The sequence below is a fragment of the Bufo bufo genome, chromosome 5 (genome assembly GCF_905171765.1).
Source record: "Bufo bufo chromosome 5, aBufBuf1.1, whole genome shotgun sequence".
In the NCBI taxonomy this organism is placed as follows: Eukaryota; Metazoa; Chordata; class Amphibia; order Anura; family Bufonidae; genus Bufo; species Bufo bufo.
This window is the reverse complement of record NC_053393.1, coordinates 368,448,807-368,467,717: the sequence shown is the minus strand read 5'-3', so window position 1 is coordinate 368,467,717 and position 18,911 is coordinate 368,448,807. Positions and strand designations below refer to the sequence as shown.

General features: G+C 42.2%; 1 protein-coding gene across 1 annotated transcript in view; it reads left to right on the top strand.

Annotated features, from left to right (window-relative positions):
• Positions 1–18,911, top strand: part of DUSP22 (dual specificity phosphatase 22) — a 78,760-nt gene that overhangs the window by 39,920 nt on the left and 19,929 nt on the right. The window contains exons 4-5 of the mRNA XM_040431966.1: positions 1,047–1,096; positions 4,641–4,715. Of these exons, the coding sequence (XP_040287900.1) occupies positions 1,047–1,096; positions 4,641–4,715 (125 nt within the window). The remainder of the gene's footprint in view (positions 1–1,046; positions 1,097–4,640; positions 4,716–18,911) is intronic.

Genomic DNA, 18,911 nt, shown 5'->3' with positions numbered 1-18,911 from the left:
AGGGCAAGGATTTACTACTTAAATCACTACAAAAGGTGCACTACAACAATATGCAAATGATAATATATAGCTAAACCCTCACGCTGGTGTTAAAATGAGATTTTAGCCAATATATTTTGGTCAAGAACATATCTGAGCCTGCGCACCCAGTCAAGGTATCTCAGTGTAGCGTGGGACCTAACGCTAACTTACCTGTAGTGTGTAAACACTGTCTTATAGGTGCCAAAGTCTGACTCACAGCCAAAGCTCCCAAAAACCTCCAAAGTAGGATCACAAATACAATGGGAAGAGGCTGCGAGCCCCACCTATAACAGGCTTATGTGACGCAGGCTACCAGGTGCACCAGAATGTTACCAAAGATGAAAACCGGCACATTCCATACATATAACAAAACCAAATCACTGAATAAAGTGGCCTAAATGGGAGAAAGTGCTTTAAAACCCCAAATACTGTAGCATATTTATAACCGGGGGAGCAAATCCTCCTCATGTGGTCTGTTGCGAACGGCAATCCCCATCAGAAATGCATACAATGGAGGATGTCGGCAATGGACCACATGTGCCACAACAGCAAGAATTTACTACTGCAGTCACATGAGTGGGAACAGCACATCGTCACTTCTGGTCTGGTGGGCACCAGAAACAGTAGGGACAGGTGCTACGGAACTGCATTGGCGGGACTTTCATAAGGGGAGTGACCTTTTTCATTTTTTAACTTCTCAAACTATATCCTCCCCCCACCGCCGCCTCTGCTTTGTTTACATTTTTGGTCAGACAATCCACTCAGGGAAATGTATCGAAATTTGGCCACGTTCTATACTTGTTAAAAATATGTACAATTTTCATATGTTTTCAAGTATTAAGGACAGTCATATTTAGGGTAACAGAAGCATATAATAATTTATTCATATTCATGTAAAACTCTGCTAAAATAGTTTATTCTGTAAAATAAAAGCATGCCAATACATTTATCATTGATTGTTGCTGAAGGAGCTCTGGATGTTTATGCAGAATCACTAGAAAGTCTCTGTCTTCTTGTCTCCTCAGGGCATGAAATATCTTTGCATTCCAGCATCTGATTCACCAAATCAAAATTTGTAAGTACTTTGACATTGTTCTGGAAGGATCTTGATTAAGTCACAATTCGAATATATAAAAAATTGTACAGAAGGCAAACAAGTGCTGTCCTGTTTTCTATAGCACTTTAAATTCACAGTTTTCACACATCGCAGATTTTTCAGCAGTGTACGGAGTACACACTCTGCATTGTGGCAATAGGGCAACAGCGTACGGTATACGAGCAAGAGCACACATCGCTGCTCCTGCCTGTGCTCCCTGAGCTTGGCGGAAGGCTGGGATTGCACACGTGTGCCATGCAACAATGGGCTATACCGGGATTAGATGAGCAGAGCAGGCTCCTGCCTGTGCCCGATCCAAGCTGTGATGATGTGGTAGATGAAATGGTGCCAGTAAAAAATACAACTTGTCCCGCAAAAGAAAAAAATTTAAAAGTGACTTCTGGAAGGTAGAAGGAAAATTCTAGGAAACCCCTTTTGAGGTCAAAGTGCTCACTACACACCTTGAAGGATTCCTTGAGGGGTGTAGTTTCCAAAATGGGGTCACTTTTTGGGGGTTTCCACTGTAGGGGCGCCCTCAGGGTGGCTTCATATGCAACACAGCTCCCAATTACCATTCCAGCTAAATCCGCTCTCCAAAAGCCATAGGATTCATTGTTTTATTCTAGGTTACTAAAATGTAGAATATTCCTCAAGATTGTAGCTTTATTCTTTAGCGTATTATTTGACACAGAAGATATCATAGTATCTTAATTATAACTGCAAAAAGAAAAATGCACATAAACTAAGGAAGAATAAAGTGCTTTTTTTAGTAGTGGAATCTACAAAATTATTCAATTAATCCTTGATGACTTTGTTTAGTGTGGGCAGATACTGAAAGTAAGTTTAACATACCTTCAAAAGGAGAAACTTAGAACTTTGAAAAAAAAACAAAAAACGTTAAAGGTAATATAAAGGGGAAGTCCCCGACGGTATGCAAAATGAACCCAACTAGAACTTGGTAATGTGTGACGCTAATCAAGAACATTTGTCCCTAGAGAAGAGGGAAACACGTCCTATTTATATTAGGATGTGCACGTATTTTCCCATATGGGCATGTGGTTTCTGTTGGGGGATGGAAAACCTTGTACTCCTTTGGAAACCAGTGATGTTAAGTGAGAACCCGCTGGACTGTTACAGTTTACCACGAAAATCTTAGTTGGTGTTGAGAATTTTTTCTGAACTTTAAAGGGAATATGTCACAGTGAAATTCACTGTTAAACCAGGCGCAATGCCTTGTATAGTTAGTTCGGATGAATGCAATGATACCTTTACTTAGCGATCTGGAGAAAAAGTACTTTTAATACATATACATGTGAAAGTAGCCTACAGCTCATATCTGTGTTTTCAATTCATGTTTTGAGATCCAGCAGAGGAGCTCAAAAACTGAAGTAAACTGATCAGTTTTAACCCCATTCATTGTCAGTGGGGACAAAAAATGATCAGGATGCATCAGTTCAGTTGTGTTTTGGGGCCGGACACAAGACTGCTGCAAGCAGTTTTATTGGTTTTCCAATGCCGTAAAACTGATCTGTTATGTGTCTACTTTGATTCTCTGGGGAAAAAAATTAAACTTTGGAGAAAATTTTTTTTTTTTCCTTTTTGCATTGCCATATTAAGACCCCCATAACTTTTTTTTCTATTTTTATGTGTACAGAGCTGTGTGAGGGCTCATTTTTTGTGGGACGATCTATAGTTTTCAAGGATACCATTTTGGAGTATGTTTGTTTTGTTTTTGTTTTTGGGTGGGGGGGTTAAGTGACAAAAAATGGCAAAATGACAAGGTTTGATTTTAATTTTTTTTTTTCCCATTACGCTATTCGATATGGGATAAATATTTTAATGGTTTGTTTTTTAATAGCATGGATGTTTTTGTATACAGCAATGCCTATGATGTTTATCTTTTGTAATTATTTATTTTAATTTTGAGAAAAGGGGTTGAGTTTTTTTTTTTTTTTCCTCCCCCACACACATTTTTAATTAGATTGCTTCATTCATAAACTCCAGTGCATTAGCATCGGCGTCTGAGAATCTCACTGTGTTCCTATGGAGCCATGCCACATCCATGGTCTTGCCAGAAACATAGCTGCAGCAGCCTTTGATCATTCAAGAGAACTGAGGCTGTCACACACAACATCTGGCTCCATGATCCCCGCTAGGGGGAGCCGTTGCACAGCCAGGAGCACGTGCACTCCTGGCTTTTGAGCTTCCAGATGCCGTGGGCACATTTGATCACAGCATCTGATGGGTTAAATGTGTGCGACCAACATTAAAACAGCAGGCACCCTGTGGCTATCGCGCCTGCTACGCTTACGAGCAGCACTGTCTTTACATATCTGACTGCTGATGTATATTTGTTAGGCGGTTGGGAACGGGTCAGTGCAAGCTGAACCCGCTGATTTAAATGGAATTGGTTAGCCATCTAACAATACTTTCGCACTTGCAGTAGGCTGCTCCAGCGGGGTAACAGCCTGCTGGATCCGTGCTAAAGCCAGCCCACCGTGCCGCCGGAGGTCCGCTCTGACCACATAAAATCCTAATAAAATATATTTACATTTGTGGGTGTAATGTGGAAAAGTTCAAGCGATGTATATCCTTTTTCGAAGGAACTGTATGAGAATGTGTGTGTATATAATTTTATATATATATATATATATATTGTGTGTGCTCAATGGGACTAGAAAAGATCTATATAGAAGGGTGTATAAAGTCACAATGTTCTAGCAACATAAAATACTGTAGTAATAGTGCAATGTACAATGACACAGAGGAACATGCAACAGCATGGTTGTTGTTAAAGAGGACCTGTCACCACTCCTGACAGGTCTGTTTTAATAACTACATGCATTCCCCATGTAATAACAATTCTGGAACATTTATTCTTATGACTGTATGTTTTGCCATTCCTGTATAATTTCTACTAGAAGTTCTTAATTAATTGGCAGCAGTCTTCAGTAAGGGTACAGAGGGTTGGTAACCAGTTGGAGGTGTGTCCCTGCACAGCCTGGCGATGGCAGCAATGACTGGATAGTTGGAGACTGTGCAAAGACACACCTCCAACTGGTTAGCACCCCTGTGTACCCTTACTGCAGACTGCTAGTAATTCATTAATAACTTCTAGTAGAAATAATAAAGGAATGGAACAACATAGAGCCATAAAAATAGATGCTCCAGAATTATTACATGGGGAATGAAAGTAGCTATTAAAACAGGCATGGCAGCAGATGTGACGGGTCCTCTTTAAGGACCACAGAAGTTAAGCATTGATTAACCATAAAGAAAGCTTTACAATCATACCAAACCTCATTTGGTGCCGTTTGACTCCTTTAAGCTCATTTGTTCCTTTGAAACCCCACTTGAGGAAAGTGTCCTTGTATCGGGCAAGCCTGGAATTCTAGTTTTGGTTTTCAGTGTTCATTTTTGTAAAGCATTAAATAAAAAGCCAAATGTATTAGTTAACATAGTATAACTTTCATGTCTTTGTGTAGCCCCTAGTAACATAAGTTTTTATTTGGATATTTTCTAGAATACAACATTTTAAAGAAAGCACAGCATTTATCCATGAGTGTCGGCTGAAAGGTGAAGGATGCCTTGTCCACTGGTATGTGACTTATCAAACCTTTAGGAACAACTTTAAACATAATGAGGGTCATTTATCAATGTGTTTATGCCACTTTTGTGGTGTTAAAAAGCTGCAAAACCATATTTGCACTATAATTTGCCACTTTTCTAACGTGGAGAGAAAGGGGTCGAGGTTTAGTGGAAGGGCGCAGAGACTATCAAGGCCCGCTGGATTTACTATAGCTTTTAACCACCTCAGCTCCCCTAGCTTAAAGAGGACCTTTCACCTTGAAAAACATTGTGAACTAAGTATGCTGCCATGTAGAGCGGCGCCCAGGGATCTCACTGCACTTACTATTACCCCTGGGCGCCCAGGGGTAATAGTGCTAGTAAGTGCAGTGAGATCCCTGGGCGCCGCTCTCCATGGCAGCATGCTTAGTTCACAATGTTTTTCAAGTGAAAGGTCCTCTTTAACCACTTCAGCCCCCAGTGCTTAAACACCCTGAAAGACCAGGCCACTTTTTACACTTCTGACCTACACTACTTTCACCGTTTATTGCTCGGTCATGCAACTTACCACCCAAATGAATTTTACCTCCTTTTCTTCTCACTAATAGAGCTTTCATTTGGTGGTATTTCATTGCTGCTGACATTTTTACTTTTTTTGTTATTAATCGAAATTTAACGATTTTTTTGCAAAAAAATGACATTTTTCACTTTCAGTTGTAAAATTTTGCAAAAAAAACGACATCCATATAGAAATTTTGCTCTAAATTTATAGTTCTACATGTCTTTGATAAAAAAAAAATGTTTGGGTAAAAAAAAAATGGTTTGGGTAAAAGTTATAGCGTTTACAAACTATGGTACAAAAATGTGAATTTCCGCTTTTTGAAGCAGCTCTGACTTTCTGAGCACCTGTCATGTTTCCTGAGGTTCTACAATGGCCAGACAGTACAAACACCCCACAAATGACCCCATTTCGGAAAGTACACACCCTAAGGTATTCGCTGATGGGCATAGTGAGTTCATAGAACTTTTTAATTTTTGTCACAAGTTAGCGGAAAATGATGATTTTTTTTTTTTTTTCTTACAAAGTCTCATATTCCACTAACTTGTGACAAAAAATAAAAACTTCTATGAACTCACTATGCCCATCACGAAATACCTTGGGGTCTCTTCTTTCCAAAATGGGGTCACTTGTGGGGTAGTTATACTGCCCTGGCATTCTAGGGGCCCAAATGTGTGGTAAGGAGTTTGAAATCAAATTCTGAAAAAAATGACCTGTCAAATCCGAAACGTGCTCTTTGGAATATGGGCCCCTTTGCCCACCTAGGCTGCAAAAAAGTGTCACACATCTGGTATCTCCGTACTCAGGAGAAGGTGGGGAATGTGTTTTGGGGTGTCATTTTATATATACCCATGCTGGGTGAGAGAAATATCTTGGCAAAAGACAACTTTTCCCATTTTTTTATACAAAGTTGGCATTTGACCAAGATATTTATCTCACCCAGCATGGGTATATATAAAATGACACCCCAAAACACATTCCCCACCTTCTCCTGAGTACGGAGATACCAGATGTGTGACACTTTTTTGCAGCCTAGGTGGGCAAAGGGGCCCATATTCCAAAGAGCACCTTTCGGATTTGACAGGTCATTTTTTTCAGAATTTGATTTCAAACTCCTTACCACACATTTGGGACCCTAGAATGCCAGGGCAGTATAACTACCCCACAAGTGACCCCATTTTGGAAAGAAGACACCCCAAGGTATTCCGTGAGGGGCATGGCGAGTTCCTAGAATTTTTTATTTTTTGTCACAAGTTAGTGGAAAATGATGATTTTTATTTTATTTTATTTTTTTCATACAAAGTCTCATATTCCACTAACTTGTGACAAAAAATAAAAACTTCCATGAACTCACTATGCCCATCAGCGAATACCTTGGGGTCTCTTCTTTCCAAAATGGGGTCACTTGTGGGGTAGTTATACTGCCCTGGCATTCTAGGGGCCCAAATGTGTGGTAAGGAGTTTGAAATCAAATTCAGTAAAAAATGACCTATGAAATCCAAAAGGTGCTCTTTGGAATGTGGGCCCCTTTGCCCACCTAGGCTGCAAAAAAGTGTCACACATCTGGTATCCCCGTACTCAGGAGAAGTTGAGGAATGTGTTTTGGGGTGTCTTTTTACATATACCCATGCTGGGTGAGATAAATATCTTGGTCAAATGCCAACTTTGTATAAAAAAATGGGAAAAGTTGTCTTTTGCCAAGATATTTCTCTCACCCAGCATGGGTATATGTAAAATGACACCCCAAAACACATTCCCCACCTTCTCCTGAGTACGGAGATACCAGATGTGTGACACTTTTTTGCAGCCTAGGTGGGCAAAGGGGCCCATATTCCAAAGAGCACCTTTCGGATTTCACTGGTCATTTTTTACAGAATTTGATTTCAAACTCCTTACCACACATTTGGGCCCCTAGAATGCCAGGGCAGTATAACTACCCCACAAGTGACCCCATTTTGGAAAGAAGAGACCCCAAGGTATTCGCTGATGGGCATAGTGAGTTCATGGAAGTTTTTATTTTTTGTCACAAGTTAGTGGAATATGAGACTTTGTATGAAAAAAAAAATAAAAAAAAAAATAATCATTTTCCACTAACTTGTGACAAAAAATAAAAAATTCTAGGAACTTGCCATGCCCCTCACGGAATACCTTGGGGTGTCTTCTTTCCAAAATGGGGTCACTTGTGGGGTAGTTATACTGCCCTGGCATTTTCCAGGGGCCCTAATGTCTGGTAAGTAGGTAAATGACCTGTGAAATCCGAAAGGTGCTCTTTGGAATGTGGGCCCCTTTGCCCACCTAGGCTGCAAAAAAGTGTCACACATCTGGTATCTCCGTACTCAGGAGAAGGTGGAGAATGTGTTTTGGGGTGTCATTTTACATATACCCATGCTGGGTGAGAGAAATATCTTGGCAAAAGACAACTTTTCCCATTTTTTTTATACAAAGTTGGCATTTGACCAAGATATTTATCTCACCCAGCATGGGTATATGTAAAATGACACCCCAAAACATATTCCCCAACTTCTGCTGAATACGGAGATACCACATGTGTGACACTTTTTTGCAGCCTAGGTGGGCAAAGGTGCCCAAATTCCTTTTAGGAGGGCATTTTTAGACATTTGGATACATAGTAACATAGTAACATAGTAACATAGTACATAAGGCCGAAAAAAGACATTTGTCCATCCAGTTCGGCCTGTCATCCTACAAGTTGATCCAGAGGAAGGCAAAAAAAACCCTGTGAGGTAGAAGCCAATTTTCCTCACTTTAGGGGAATAAAAAATTCCTTCCCGACTCCAATCAGGCAATCAGAATAACTCCCTGGATCAACGACCCCTCTCTAGTAGCTATAGCCTGTAATATTATTACACTCCAGAAATACATCCAGGCCCCTCTTGAATTCCTTTATTGTACTCACCATCACCACCTCCTCAGGCAGAGAGTTCCATAGTCTCACTGCTCTTACCGTAAAGAACCCTTTTCTATGTTTGTGTACAAACCTTCTTTCCTCCAAACGCAGAGGATGTCCCCTCGTCACAGTCACAGTCCTGGGGATAAATAGATGATGGGATAGATCTCTGTACTGCCCCCTGATATATTTATACATAGTAATTAGATCTCCCCTCAGTCGTCTTTTTTCTAACGTGAATAACCCTAATTTTGATAATCTTTCAGGGTACTGTAGTTGCCCCATTCCAGTTATTACTTTAGTTGCCCTCCTCTGGACCCTCTCCAGCTCTGCTATGTCTGCCTTGTTTACAGGAGCCCAGAACTGTACACAGTACTCCATGTGTGGTCTGACCAGTGATTTGTAAAGTAGTAGGAATATGTTCTCATCACGGGCATCTATGCCCCTTTTGATGCAACCCATTATCTTATTGGCCTTGGCAGCCGCTGCCTGACACTGTTTTTTGCAGCTTAGTTTGCTGTTTATTAAAATTCCTAGATCCTTTTCCATGTCAGTGTTACCGAGTGTTTTACCATTTAGTATGTACGGGTGACTTGCATTATTCCTTCCCATGTGCATAACTTTACATTTCTCAGTGTTAAACCTCATCTGCCACTTATCTGCCCAAGCCTCCAATCTATCCAGATCCCTCTGTAGTAGTATACTGTCCTCTTCAGTGTTAATTACTTTACACAGTTTAGTGTCATCTGCGAAAATTGATATTTTACTATGCAAGCCTTCTACAAGATCATTAATAAATATATTGAAGAGAATAGGGCCCAATACTGACCCCTGAGGTACTCCACTAGTGACAGTGACCCAATCTGAGTATGTACCATTAATAACCACCCTCTGCTTTCTATCATTGAGCCAGTTACTTACCCACTTACAGACGTTTTCTCCGAGTCCGAGCATTCTCATTTTATATACTAACCTTTTATGAGGTACAGTGTCAAATGCTTTGGAGAAGTCCAGATACACGACATCCATTGATTTGCCGCTGTCAAGTCTAGTACTTACCTCCTCATAGAAACTGATTAAATTAGTTTGACATGACCGATCCCTCACGAAGCCATGCTGATATGGCGTTATTTGCTTATTTCCCATAAGATGCTCTAACATAGCATCTCTCAGAAAACCTTCAAACAGTTTACCCACAACAGATGTTAAACTTACCGGCCTATAGTTTCCAGGCTCTGTTTTTGGACCCTTTTTGAATATTGGCACCACATTTGCCATGCGCCAATCCTGTGGGACATTCCCTGTTAGTACAGAGTCCGCAAATATCAGAAATAAGGGTCTGGCTATGACATTACTTAATTCCCTTAGGATACGGGGGTGTATGCCATCCGGTCCTGGCGATTTGTCTATTTTGATTTTTTTAAGTCGCTGTTGTACTTCTTCCTGGGTCAGACAGGACACTTTTAATGGCGAATTTATTTCAGCATTCAGCATTTCATCTGACAGTTTATTTTCCTCAGTGAATACATTGGAGAAAAAAATATTTAACAGCTTTGCTTTCTCCTCGTCGCTCTCTGCGACTCCCCCCTCATTACTCTTTAAAGGGCCGACACCTTCAGATTTATACTTTTTAACATTTATATAATTGAAGAACATTTTAGGGTTAGTTTTACTCTGTTTGGCAATTAATCTCTCGGTCTCTAGTTTGGCCGCTTTTATTTGTTTTTTACATGTTCTGTTTTTTTCCTTATAGTTTTTCAGTGCTTCCGTGCTACCCTCCTGTTTTAGGGTTTTATATGCTTTCTTTTTGTCATTTATTGCTTTCTTTACAGTTCTGTTTATCCACATTGGTTTCTTTTTGTTCCTTAACCTTTTATTCCCATACGGTATGTACCTCTCACAATGAGATTTTAGGATGTTTTTAAAGATATCCCATTTTTTGGCTGTATTTTTATTTTTGAGGACTTTGTCCCAGTTAGTTAGGCCTATGGCCTCTCTTAGTTGGCTAAATTTAGCTTTTTTGAAGTTTGGTATTTTTGTTTCTCCCTGTAGAAACGCTCTTTTGAATGATAATTGGAAGGTTATTACTTTATGGTCACTATTTCCCAGGTGTCCCCCAACCTGCACGTCTGTTGTTCTGTCAGGTCTATTGGTTAATATTAAGTCCAGTATGGCCGTCCCTCTAGTCGGGTCCTGAACCAGTTGGGAGAGATAATGGTCTTTGGTTATTGCCAAGAATCTGTTTCCTTTATGAGATATACAAGTTTCAGTTTCCCAGTCTATATCTGGGTAGTTGAAGTCCCCCATAATAACCACCTCATTATGATTTGCCGCCTTGTCTATCTCGTTTAGTAGTAGATTTTCTGTGGACTCTGGTATATTAGGTGGTTTATAGTACCAGATACCAGACTTCTTCTCACGCTTTGGGGCCCCTAAAATGCCAGGGCAGTATAAATACCCCACATGTGACCCCATTTTGGAAAGAAGACACCCCAAGGTATTCAATGAGGGGCATGGCGAGTTCATTGAAAAAAAAAATTTTGGCACAAGTTAGCGGAAATAGATTTTTTGGATTTTGTTCTCACAAAGTCTCCCTTTCCGCTAACTTGGGACAAAAATTTCAATCTTTCATGGACTCAATATGCCCCTCAGCGAATACCTTGGGGTGTCTTCTTTCCAAAATGGTGTTATTTGTGGGGTGTTTGTACTGCCCTGGCATTTGAGGGTCTCCGCAATCATTACATGTATGGCCAGCATTAGGAGTTTCTGCTATTCTCCTTATATTGAGCATACGGGTAATGAGATTTTTTTTTTCCGTTCAGCCTCTGGGCTGAAAGAAAAAAATGAACGGCACAGATTTCTTCATTCGCATCGATCAATGTGGATGAAAAAATCTCTGCCAAAAAAAGAAAAAGGAGGGGAAAGGCGTCTGCCAGGACATAGGAGCTCCGCCCAACATCCATACCCACTTCAGCTCGTATGCCCTGGCAAACCAGATTTCTCCATTCACATCAATCGATGTGGATAAATAAATCATTGCCGGGATTTTTTTTTTTTATATATATACAAAGTGTTTGCCAAAGTATATGAACACCGCCACCTCCTCAGCTCATATGCCTCGGCAAACGTATCTTTTACTGCAGAGGAGAAATCTCGTCTTGCAGCGCCGCATACACCGACTTGCGTGTAATCTGACAGCAGCGCAATGCTTCTGTCCGAATGCACATCAGTGCTGCAGCTAGTCGATCGGTTGGTCCACCTGAAAGGTAAAAAAAACAAAACAAAAAAGAAAAAACCAGGCCGCAAAGCAATAACTTTATTAACTGTTCAACAGAACATAGAAACTTTTTTTAAACTTTTTTAACTGAACATTTAACTTTTTTACTTACCGGTATTTTTTTTTTTGTTTATTTTTTTTTACCTTTTATAGAACAAACCTCTCCTTCCCCATGGGACAATGTGCAAAGCGCAAATCGCCCAAAGATGTGGCGAAGTACGTTATGCACTTTATCCCAGGTGAAAGGAGAGGTTTGCAGCAGCTGTGAGTGAATGGGCCCTAATAGCCCTGTGTGCCTGTCCTGGTGAGATGTGATCCCTATGCTAGGTGTACCTGTGTGTGGTACTTCCGGAAACACTCTCCATAGCATAGGGCAGGGTGGTCAGCACAGTCAGGACAGAAATAGCGGGTGTCACGCCTTATTCCACTCCTGCTACAGACACGACATCTTTTTCGGGGTGACGGTTGGGTTGAGGTACCAGGAACGACACTGGGGAAATGTCGCTCGTGTAGACGGCTAACTACACTGGTGGATGGGGCCACGGAACCTCCTGGGTAAAGGAGGTTCTCGATGATCTCTTCCTGGAATTTGAGGAAGGATCCTGTTTTCCCAGCCTTACTGTAGAGAACAAAACTATTGTAGAGCGCCAATTGAATTAAATATACAGACACCTTCTTATACCAGCGTCTGGTTCTGCGGGAAACTAAATACGGAGACAACATCTGGTCATTGAAGTCCACCCCTCCCATGAGCGCATTATAGTCGTGGACACAGAGGGGCTTTTCAATGACACGGGTTGCTCGCTCAATTTGGATTGTCGTGTCTGCGTGAATGGAGGAGAGCATGTAAACGTCACGCTTGTCTCTCCATTTCACCGCGAGCAGTTCTTCGTTACACAAGGCAGCCCTCTGCCCCCTTGCAAGACGGGTGGTTACAAGCCGTTGGGGGAAGCCCACTCGACTAGTTCGCGCGGTGCCACAGGCGCAAATCCGTTCTAGAAACAAATGCCTAAAGAGGGCCACACTTGTGTAGAAATTGTCCACATAAAGATGGTACCCCTTGCCGAATAAGGGTGACAGCAAGTCCCAGACTGTCTTCCCACTGCTCCCCAGGTAGTCAGGGCAACCGACCGGCTCCAGGGTCTGATCTTTTCCCTCATAGATCCGAAATTTGTGGGTATAGCCTGTGGCCCTTTCACAGAGCTTATACAATTTGACCCCATACCGGGCACGCTTGCTTGGGATGTATTGTTTGAAGCCAAGGCGCCCGGTAAAATGTATTAGGGACTCGTCTACGCAGATGTTTTGCTCAGGGGTATACAAATCTGCAAATTTCAGGTTGAAATGGTCTATGAGGGGCCGAATTTTGTGGAGCCGGTCAAAAGCAGGGTGGCCTCTGGGACGGGAGGTGGTATTGTCGCTAAAATGCAGAAAACGTAGGATGGTCTCAAATCGTGTCCTGGACATAGCAGCAGAGAACATGGGCATGTGATGAATTGGGTGCGTTGACCAATATGACCGCAATTCATGCTTTTTTGTCAGGCCCATGTTGAGGAGAAGGCCCAAAAAAATTTTAAGTTCGGAAACTTGGACTGGTTTCCACCGGAAAGGCTGGGCATAATAGCTTCCCGGGTTAGCGGTTATAAATTGTGTGGCATACTGGTTGGTCTCTGCCACGACTAAGTCCAAGAGCTCTGCAGTCAAGAACAGCTCAAAAAATCCCAGGGCCGAACCGATTTGAGCCGTCTCAACCCGAACTCCAGACTGGGCGGTGAAAGGGGGAACTACAGGTGCGGCTGAAGTTGGTGACTGCCAATCAGGATTTGCCAGCACCTCAGGGACTCTAGGGGCTCTACGGGCCTGTCTTTGCGGTGGCTGCGACGGGGTAACTATTGCACGTGCCACCGTACCAGCTTCAACTGCCCTTCTGGTGCTCGCTACTTCACCATGTTGTACGGCAGTGCTGGTACTAGGTCCAGGAAGGGCTGCGCTGCTGGTGTATGCCTCACCACGTGATCCGGCAGCGACAGCCCCACTCTGCTGCTCTTGAAGCGGATCCTGCGTAACCTGTGGTCTAGCGACATGGGGCCGGGTACGCCTGGTGCTGCCAGGGACCTCCACCTCCTCGTCCGAACTTTGGGTCAGAGAGCCACTGCTTTCCACAGGTTCATATTCTGACCCGCTAGATTCATCAGATGAGGGTTCCCACTCCTCATCCGACTGGGTCAGAATCCTGTAGGCCTCTTCAGAAGAATACCCCCTGTTTGACATTTTGGACTACTAAATTTAGGGGTATTCCCTGAGACTACCCAAGAAAAAAAGCAAACCTGTCTTACAAAGGGGAGGCTAGCGAAGTACCGGAGGCCGCTGCGGTTGATAAAAAATATCAAAACTGATTTTTTTATCGCCGCAGTGCGTGTAAAATGAATGTGCAGTGATCAAAAAATATATATTTTTTGTCACTGCGGTGGGGCGGGCGTGGGTGAACGCACGTGTGGGCGACCGATCAGGCCTGATCGGGCAAACACTGCGTTTTGGGTGGAGGGCGAGCTAAGGTGACACTAATACTATTATAGATCTGACCGTGATCAGTTTTGATCACTTACAGATACTATAAAAGTACAAATGCTGATTAGCGATACGCTAAACAGCGAATAAAAGTGACTGCGGTGCGGTGGGGTGGGCGCTAACTGACGCTAACTACCTAACCAAGGGGCCTAAACTATCCCTAAAACCTAACAGCCAATACCAGTGAAAAAAAAAAAGTGACAGTTTACACTGATCACTTTTTTTCCTTTCACTAGTGATTGACAGGGGCGATCAAAGGGGTGATCAAAGGGTTAATTGGGGTGCAGGTGGGTGATCTGGGGCTAAGGTGTAGTGTTGGTGTACTCACAGTTCAGTCTGCTCCTGTGCTGGATCCAACCGACGAAAAGGACCAGCACAGGAGCAGACAAGCCATATAACAGATCATATTTACTAATATGATCTGTTATATGACTTTGGATTGGATTTTTTGAAAATCGCCAGCCTGCCAGCCAATGATCGTTGCTGGCAGGCTGGTGACGAAATACTTCTTTTAATTTTGCCGGCCCGCGATGCGCATGCGCGGGCCGGCTTTGAGCGAAATCTCGCGTCTCGCGAGATGACGCGTATATGCGTGACTCTGCGCAGCGCTGCCACCTCCGGAACGCAATCCTGCGTTAGGCGGTCCGGAGGTGGTTAAACACCCTTAATGACCAGACCACTTTTTACAATTCTGCACTACACTACTTTCACGGTTTATTGCTCGGTCATACAACTTACCACCCAAATGAATTTTACCTCCTTTTCTTCTCAATAATAGAGCTTTCATTTGGTGGTATTTCATTGCTGCTGACATTTTTACTTTTTTTTTATATTAATCGAAATTGACCGAAATTTTTGCAAAAAAAATGACATTTTTCACTTTCTGTTGTAAAATTTTTCAAATATAACTACATTTCTATATACATTTTTCTCTAAATTTATTGTTCTACATGTCTTTGATAAAAAAAAAAAATACACCCCAAAACACATTTCCCTACTTCTCCTGAGTACGGCGATACCACATGTGTGACACTTTTTTGCAGCCTAGGTGCGCTAAGGGGCCCAAATTCCAATGAGTACCTTTTAGGAGGGCATTTTTAGGCATTTGGATTAGACATTTGTCCATCCAGTTCGCCCTTGCATCCTGCAAGTTGATCCAGAGGAAGGCAAAAAAAAAACTGTGAGGTAGAAGCCAATTTTCCTCACTTCAGGGGAATAAAAAATTCCTTCCCGACTCCAATCAGGCAATCAGAATAACTCCCTGGATCAACGACCCCTCTCTAGTAGCTATAGCCTGTAATATCATTACACTCCAGAAATACATCCAGGCCCCTCTTGAATTCCTTTATTGTACTCACCATCACCACCTCCTCAGGCAGAGAGTTCCATAGTCTCACTGGTCTTAGCGTAAAGAATCCTTTTCTATGTTTGTGTACAAACCTTCTTTCCTCCAGACGCAGAGGATGTCCCCTCGTCACAGTTACAGTCCTGGGGATAAATAGATGATGGGATAGATCTCTGTACTGACCCCTGATATACAGGTGAAACTCGAAAAATTCGAATATTGTGCAAAAGTCATTTTATTTCACTATCGTAAATTAAAAGGAATTGCATTAATGCAGCTTAAAATTAGAATTTTGTGAAAAGGTTCAATATTCTAGGCTCAAAGTGTCACACTGAGCAAAGGGTACCTCAAAATTGTGACTTTGGGGTTTCATAAGCTGTAAGCCGTAATCATCCAAATTATAACAAATAAAGGCTTGAAATATCTTGCTTTGCATGTAATGAGTCTCTCATATGTTAGTTTCACCTTTTAAGTTGCATTACTGAAATAAATGAAATTTGCACAATATTCAAATTTTTCGAGTTTCACCTGTATTTATACATAGTAATTATATCTCCCCTCAGTCTTTTTTTCTAACGTGAATAACCCTAATTTTGATAATCTTTCAGGGTACTGTAGTTGCCCCATTCCAGTTATTACTTTAGTTGCCCTCCTCTGGACCCTCTCCAGCTCTGCTATGTCTGCCTTGTTCACTGGAGCCCAGAACTGTACACAGTACTCCATGTGTGGTCTGACTAATGATTTGTAAAGTAGTAGGAATATGTTCTCATCACGGGCATCTATGCCCCTTTTTGATGCAACCCATTATCTTATTGGCCTTGGCAGCAGCTGCCTGACACTGTTTTTCCAGACTTCTTCTCACGCTTTAGGGCCCCTAAAATGCCAGGGCAGTATAAATACACAACATGTGACCCCATTTGGAAAGAAGACACCCCAAGGTATTCCGTGAGGGGCATGGCGAGTTCATAGAAGTTTTTTTTTTTTGGCACAAGTTAGCAGAAATTGTTTTTTGTTTTTTTCTCAAAGTCTCCCTTTCCGCTAACTTGTGACAAAAAGTTTAATCTTTCATGGACTCAATATGCCCCTCAGCGAATACCTTGGGGTGTCTACTTTCCGAAATGGGGTCATTTGTGGGGTATGTTTACTGTTCTGTCATTTTGGGCGGGGCTAAATTGTGAGCAACCCTGTAAAGCCTAAAGGTACTCGTTGGACTTTCGGCCCCTTTACGCACCTAGGCCGCAAAAAAGTGTCACACGTAGTATCACCGTACTCAGGAGAAGTAGGGCAATGTATTTTGGGGTGTATTTTTACATATACCCATGCTGGGTGAGAGAAATATCTCTGTAAATTGACAACTTTGTATAAAAAAAATGGGAAAAAATTTCTGTCACTGCGGTGGGGCGGACTGAACGCAAGTGTGCGCACAAGATCAGGCCTGATCGGGCGAACACTGCGTTTTTTGTAGAGCCTATAGAACATGTCCTATTCTTGTCCGCAATTGCGGACAAGAAAAGGCATTTTCTATATAGTTCTGGCAATGTGCGAATCTGCAAAAAGCGGAAAGCACATTGCCGGTGTCCGTGTTTTGCGGATCCGCGGTGTCCGTGTTTTGCGGATCTGCAAGACACATACGGACGTCTGAATGGAGCCTTACAGGGGGGTGATCAATGACAGGGGGGTGATCAGGGGTTAATAAGTGACGGGGGGGGGGGGGTGTAGTGTAGTGGTGTTTGGTGCTACTTACAGAGCTGCCTGTGTCCTCTGGTGGTCGATCCAAGCAAAAGGGACCACCAGAGGACCAGGTAGCAGGTATATCAGACGCTGTTAGCAAAACAGCGTCTAAAATACCTTTCAGGGGTTAAAAAAAATTGCATCTACAGCCTGCCAGCGAATGATCGCTGCTGGTGGGCTGTAGATCAGCTCGTTTTCCTTCCGATCCTGTGAACGCGCGCTCCTGTGTGCGCGTGTTCACAGGAAATCTTGCGTCTCGCGAGATGATGCGCCAATGCGTCCAAGAGGAACAAACCGACCGCCCACAGGACGCATCCCTGCGTTAGGCGGTCGGGAGGAGGTTAATATAGTATGTACTATAGCATAGTAGATATAGTATAGATTTGAATTTCTAGTGCGCAGAGGGTGAGATGTCTTAATAAATAACAGTATTTTTCGCCCTACAGGTGAAACTCGAGAATATTGTGCAAAAGTCATTTCATTTCAGTATCCTAAATTAAAAGGAATTGCATTAATGCAGCTTAAAATTAGAATTTTGTGAAAAGGTTCAATATTCTAGGCTCAAAGTGTCACACTTTAGTCAGCTAATTAATCCATATCCCCTGGGCAAAGGGTACCTGAGATTGTGAATTTGGGGTTTTCATAAGCTGTAAGCCATTATCATCCAAATTATAACAAATAAAGGCTTGAAATATCTCGCTTTGCATGTAATGAGTCTATCTCATATGTTAGTTTCACCTTTTAAGTTGCATTACTGAAATAAATGAAATTTGCACAATATTCTAATTTTTCGAGTTTCACCTGTATAAGACACACTAGCCCATAAGATGCACTTAGGTTCTAGAGGAGGACAATAAAAAATTTTTTTTTTCATAAGACCTCAGATCAGACCTCAGCTCAGACCACAATCTGAATGACAACCAATCAGACCTCAGATAAGAGCCCCATACCACTCATATCAGCATCCATTGCCTCATATCAGCGTCCATTGCCTCATATCAGCCCCTCCGATCAGCCCCCATTGTCTCAGATCAGCCCTCAGATCAGTTCCCATGACCTCAGATCAGCCCCCATTGCCTCATGCTTAAAAAAAATTAATAAAACACTTAGCTCTCCTTCTCCGGATGCCGCCGCTCCTTTCCTCCAGCGCGATCCTCTTCATTCTGCCGCTGGCTGTGCTGTGAACCTGAGCGCCCTCATGCTGTGCGCAGCCTCTACACAGACGACAGCTGAGGACCATAAAGCGGTGAGTATAGAGCCTTCACCGCTTCCCGGTCCTCCGGTACTAATGAGTGCTTCCATAGTGGGGAAAAAATGCATCTTATGGGGCGAAAAATGCAGTAAACACATCCTACTCCAGTGCACAGGGGATCAAGACTGGTGTATGGGAACGCTAGTCTTGATAAATTTCCACCAATATTAATTTTATTATATTACTCTAATAGAAGTCAACACACAATGTTTATTAATCCAACGTGTGCATAATGTACAAATAGAATCAAAGTTCAGGCTAATATTAAAAACCCTTTTTTAAGCGGCAGAGATATATGGCCAAAGGTTTTGAGAATGACACAAATTTTAGTGTTTTTTTTTTCCGATCTTTTTGCCAGCTGTTTCTATGATATACTGAAGTACAGTAATAAGCATTTCATAATTTTTTTTTATTATATTTTTTTTATTGACAAATACATCAAATTTATGCAAAAGTCTCAGTATTTCCAGTGTTGACCCATCTTTTTCAAGACTTATGCAATTCCCCCTGGCATGTTGGGTATCAGCTCCTGGGCCAAATCTTGACACATGTCAACCAGTTCTTGCATAATTATTGCTTGGAGTTTT